Genomic DNA, 5,342 nt, shown 5'->3' on the forward strand with positions numbered 1-5,342 from the left:
CCCTCTCTCCCTCCCTCCATCCATCCCCCACTCGGCTCAACAGTAGCGAGGTCCCCTCAGCCCCCTCTCTCTCTCTCTCTCTCTCTCTCTCTCTCTCTCTCTGTGGGCAGCGGTCCAGCTCCCAGCTCCTCTCCCCTCCCCTCCTCTCCCCTCCCCTCCCCTCCCCTCCTCTCCTCTCCTCTCCCCTCCCCTCCTCTCCCCTCCTCTCCTCTCCTCTCCCCTCCTCTCCCTCTCCTCTCCTCTCTTCTCCTCTCCCCTCCTCTCCTCTCCCCTCCTCTCCTCTCCCCTCCTCTCCTCTCCCCTCCCCTCCTCTCCTCTCTTCTCCTCTCCCCTCCCCTCCCCTCCCCTCCTCTCCCCTCCCCTCCCCTCCCCTCCTCTCCTCTCCTCTCCCCTCCTCTCCTCTCCTCTCCCCTCCTCTCCCCTCCTCTCCCCTCCTCTCCTCTCCACGGGGCCTGACCAATCAGCAGCGAGGCGTCGTCAGCCATTAGCTACTTTGATGTGCCGCCCCTGACTGGGGCTTCCGCTGCAAGAGTAATGGCGCTTTAAAAGGAGGCCAAGATGCTGGGTTATTAGGGTTAGTTACTGGGCAGGGTGGCTCAACTGGGCTGAGGGCTAGGGTGTGTGTGTGTGTGTGTGTGTGTGTGTGTGTGTGTGTGTGTGTGTGTGTGTGTTACATTTACATTCACTTTATTGGCATTTAACAGACAGCTATATCCAAAGCGACTTACAACAAAACAAATACTGTTGTCTAAGTGAGTGAATCATCTATCCATCAGGTCATGGCAAGAAAAAGTAATCTATGCTCAAAATGCTAGAAGAAGAAGGAAGAATGTTTTTGGTGTTTTCGGTCAGTAGCAGGACGGTGGGGAGTCGTGACCGGGTAGCGTGACCGCTGCCTCCCCCATAGAGGCAGTGGTGCCAGTCGGCCAGCCGAGGTGGAAGAGCAGAGTGTGTGTGTGTGTGTGCGTGCGTGTGGGTAGGTGTAAGTGTGTGCGTGTGTATGTTTGTATGTATGTGTGAATCTGTGTGTGTGAGAGAGTGAGAATGTGTGTGTGTGTGTGTGTAGAGGAGGGAAAGCAAAGATGGTTTCAAGGACAACTGCGGGTGAGAGGGGGTGCTAATCCCCAATCAGAGGCACAGGGACAGTGATCCACAGTAAGTGATTGGGTCTGTTTAATCTGTCTGTCTGGCTCTCCTTCACACTGAAACATCTGGCTGCTGTAGCACAGGAGCACAGCACACCACACACACACACACACACACACACACACGCACACACACACACACACACACACACACACACACACACCAATAGCATTTCACTCACTTAAAATGCCGCCATAATCAATTCATCGATTACTAATCAATGTCCTGTTTCTTTTCATTTGCTCAGTGAGAGACACAGTGTCTCACCTGGGACCATAGCTGTGTGTGTGTGTGTGTGTGTGTGTGTGTGTGTGTGTGACAGAACCATAGAGGAACTGTGTCTCTGTGTGTGTGTGTGTGTGTACATGCATGTGTGTGCATGTGTGTGTGAATTGAGATGGGCCTGTGTGTGTGTGTGTGTGTGTGTGTGTGTGTGTGTGTGTGTGTGCTGTGCATGCACACGTGGTGGAACCAAAGAGTAAGGTATTCTAGTGATGCTCCTGTGTGTACATGCATGTGTGTGCATGTGTGTGTTTTGAGATGGGCCTGTGTGTGTGTGTGTGTGTGTGTGTGTGTGTGTGTTTTCTAGAGATGGGACTGCCTGCCTCTCAGGCATCTGTGGTCCAGGTGCTGCCTGAGGAATGGAGCACAGACTGACACACACACACAGTTATTTATGAAGCCAAACATGCCCTCAAGCTGTCTACTTTATCTTCCTTCTCTCTCTCTCACACTCCCCTCCACTCTCCCTCTCTCATTAACAAACACAGACATGCTTCGTATCGAACACGGAAAAACACTTAGTGACATTCATAGTAATGACTTGACACCAAGTTGACAGTCGTATAACGGACAGGCCTGTCTACAAACTCTGTCAGGCCTAGTGACAGTGAGAGCCTAGGGAGGAGAAGGAGAAGCACACCTGATTAATAGTAGCCTACTACTACCAACTACGAACTACTAACTACAGCTAGTCCAGAAAGGTGGTGTTGCGCTGATTCGTGTTGGCACTGGAAGGCGCAACAAGTCTGAGAGCTAAAGCATTTACATTTAAATTTTTGGTGTTTAGCAGACGCCTTATTCCAAAGCGACTTACAATCAATACATTTGACTAAGTAAGTGAATCCACTATCCACTAATCATAGCAGAAAAAAGCACTCTATGTATGCTCAGGTCATTGGCAGTTATCGTGCTAGAAGAAGGAAGAGTTTTTTTTGTTATATTGAGAGAGAGGAAACAGTACAAGGGGGTAGTAGGTGTCTCTGGAGACACAGTGCAGGGGGGTAACTGTTTCAGGAGGGACACTCAAGGTGTACCCTTAAAAGATGGGTCTTCAGTCTCCGATGGAAGCCGACGGGGAGCGATTCTGCAGTTCTAAAACCAACTGAACAGACTTTGGCATTACTGAGAGAGAGTGGGTGTGGAAGAAAAAAAAACAAAAAAAAAACAGTGATTTTCGGCTGACTGTCCTAAAGACAGATGGCACCCGATTCCCCTGGCATGCACGCACACAGCTTTAGAGCAAACACACACACACGCACACACACACACAGAAGTCCCTGAATACAGTAGCCTACCAGTCAAAAGTTTGGACTCACTTTCCCCGTTCACTTTTGACTGGTGCTTCCATACACAGCACAGTCTGCATCCTTCTGAAATCCACATAAAATTCTCACAATCTGTGGGAGTCTGTGTTGACTAAAGTGGTGGAAGGCAGTCTGTTCCTACTGAGAGTAGAGGCAGTTCAAACGTTCAAGCCAGTCTACTATAGTCTGTCCCTAACTGATCAACATCCAACATTCCATACATGACAGTTAGCCTAGTATCAGGTTAGTGGTTAGCTAGCAGGTAGGTTGCCACTAACTAAACTTGGTATATTTGTGTCAGCAAAGAGAAGTGTGTGTACGGTGCTAGTACACCCCAGCGGCAACGCAACAGGAGAGAAAGGAGGAGGAGTGCGGTGGACCGGTGGGGTTTGAAACCAAAAGCCTAATATCTCCAGTCCAATACTCTCCTGTTCCCCCCCCTTACTCTGCCATCAGGAACACATGATGTGGTGGACCAATCATACCTCATCTTCTAATCATAATCATAACGACCATGGCCTTCCAGGGGGGGGGTTACTAGGGGGTCTGGCTGCAGAGACAGATGCACGATTACACAATCGATCTGTGAGGAAATTGAGGTATTCTATCTGGGTTAGCCTGCCTAGATACTTCATAACTCAGGTCTCATCTCACCACAGTGAGCTAGTCACCTAGGCCACAGTCTGTATGGGTTAGCTTGAGTTAGCTAACCGTTAGCTACTACGGTTTAGCTTCAGTTTCCATTCAGCTACTGTCTGTCTGTATGGGTTCACTACTTCAGCTTCCATTCAGCATCCGGCTACATGGGGTTAACTTCAGCAACTTAATCTCTGTGTCTCTCTTCCAAGTAGGTCATTGTGATGTTCAGAACATATCCAGGCGACAGGAATTGACCTGGCCTGACCTTCCTCTGGTCTCTTCCCTGATCTCATTGTGTTGTCGTAGGGATTATCCTCAAACTATATTCTGACATATTGAGACATCATGGCGTCATGGCCATTTCTATATTATTAATATTTGACAGCAGATGTCTGTCTATGTGGTAGGAAGAGTAGACTAGAGGTACAACGTTTTCACACGCACACGCGTAGAAACACACGCACGAAGAGGGGGGAAACCCTTGGTGACCTATTTCTCAACATGATGGAATGATGACAGCGCTGTTGCCAGGAGAAGTGGATGGAGGATCCAAGCCTCTGCCTCCAATCAGGATGGCGTGACGTTAGAATTATTAGAAGTTTCTATCTCAATTCTTGTCAAAATGTAGTTTTTCTTTACATAATCTGATCCATTAAGTGTTTATTAATGCCTGTGTGGTGTTATTTTTTAAAATGTTGACATTTTTGAGTTAGTAATTCATAAAATACAAAGGTTCCATCTCACAAAAACATAATGGAATGTAAAAACTTTGACGCTCAATATCTCTGAACTGCCCTAAACGGAGATAGAACCTTATCATTCTAAACGGAGATAGAACCTTATCATTCTAAACGGAGATAGAACCTTATCATTCTAAACGGAGATAGAACCTTATCATTCTGAAATCACGATGGGTCCAAAGAGAGCCCGCAGTCGATGGACGTTAATTGCAATTAGGCCTCGTGTGCAATTGTATGTTTTGTATTTCATAATTGTGTAAAACAGTCAACTGTCAAAACGTTAAAGCACTTTAAAACATCATAGAAGGAAACGTGAATATGTTGCCAAAGACTTGTCTTGTTGCCATGTCTGTAAATAAACAAACCGATCCATCCCACTTCAACTGTCATAGATGTGTTTCTTTGGTGTTGATAAAAGTGTGTTGATTGTTGATTAAAAGTGTGTTGATTGTTGATTAAAAGTGTGTTGATTGTTGATTAAAAGTGTGTTGATTGTTGGTAATAATAAATAACATATTCATACCTTCCATGCTGAAGTCCACCAGCACGTACTCGTACACCGTGTCTGTGTGGGTCTCCACCGCCGGTCTCTTCAGGGTGGAGTAGATCTTCCCCGGGCTGCTGTCCTCCGGGGCCAGCTTCCTCAGCCCGCAGCCCATGGTACCGGCGGGGGGACACCCGGGGCACACAGCCGGTTACCGGGACACCCGGGGGGGCACACAGCCGGTTACCGGGACACCCGGGGGGGCACACAGCCGGTTACCGGGACACCCGGGGGGGCACACAGCCGGTTACCGGGACACCCGGGGCACACAGCCGGTTACCGGGGAACACAGCCCGCTCCGCTCCGCCACGGACAGAGCTTCTGCTCTTGCTGTTAAATTAACGGGATTGCTCCATCCCCGGCTCACCGCTTTTAATCCCTTGGAAGAGCGCTGGAATAACCACTATGATGCCAACAAATGCCCACCAACGCTAAATTATAATTATTATTATTTTTTGTGGATATTTTTAAAATATAAATCCGTGCTCCCTTGAAGCGGCCGCGCGTCTGAAGTCTGACGCTCTGGGGAAGAAGGAAAAAGAAAAAAAGTGACGGAAAAAGTTACAAATGACCGCCGCCGCCGCGCGTGACTCTGTTACTCTGTAACACACTTCGATGCACAACAAACAACAGCACCATGAGCTTTGTTATTGTCCATTTAAAACACACGCGCAAAAACATCCGTTT

General features: G+C 48.2%; 1 protein-coding gene across 1 annotated transcript in view; it reads right to left on the reverse strand.

The window, feature by feature from the left end:
• rftn2 (raftlin family member 2) overlaps nucleotides 1-4,911 on the reverse strand; it is a gene marked incomplete at its 3' end in the record, with an annotated part of 21,453 nt that extends 16,542 nt beyond the window's left edge. Inside the window, exon 1 of the mRNA XM_080536440.1 lies at nucleotides 4,635-4,911. Coding sequence (XP_080392566.1) covers nucleotides 4,635-4,770 — 136 coding nt within the window. The 5' untranslated portion in view covers nucleotides 4,771-4,911. The remainder of the gene's footprint in view (nucleotides 1-4,634) is intronic.
• Nucleotides 4,912-5,342: the final 431 nt, after the last annotated feature.

This window comes from Nansenia antarctica (assembly GCF_963989245.1).
Source record: "Nansenia antarctica genome assembly, chromosome: 7".
In the NCBI taxonomy this organism is placed as follows: Eukaryota; Metazoa; Chordata; class Actinopteri; order Argentiniformes; family Microstomatidae; genus Nansenia; species Nansenia antarctica.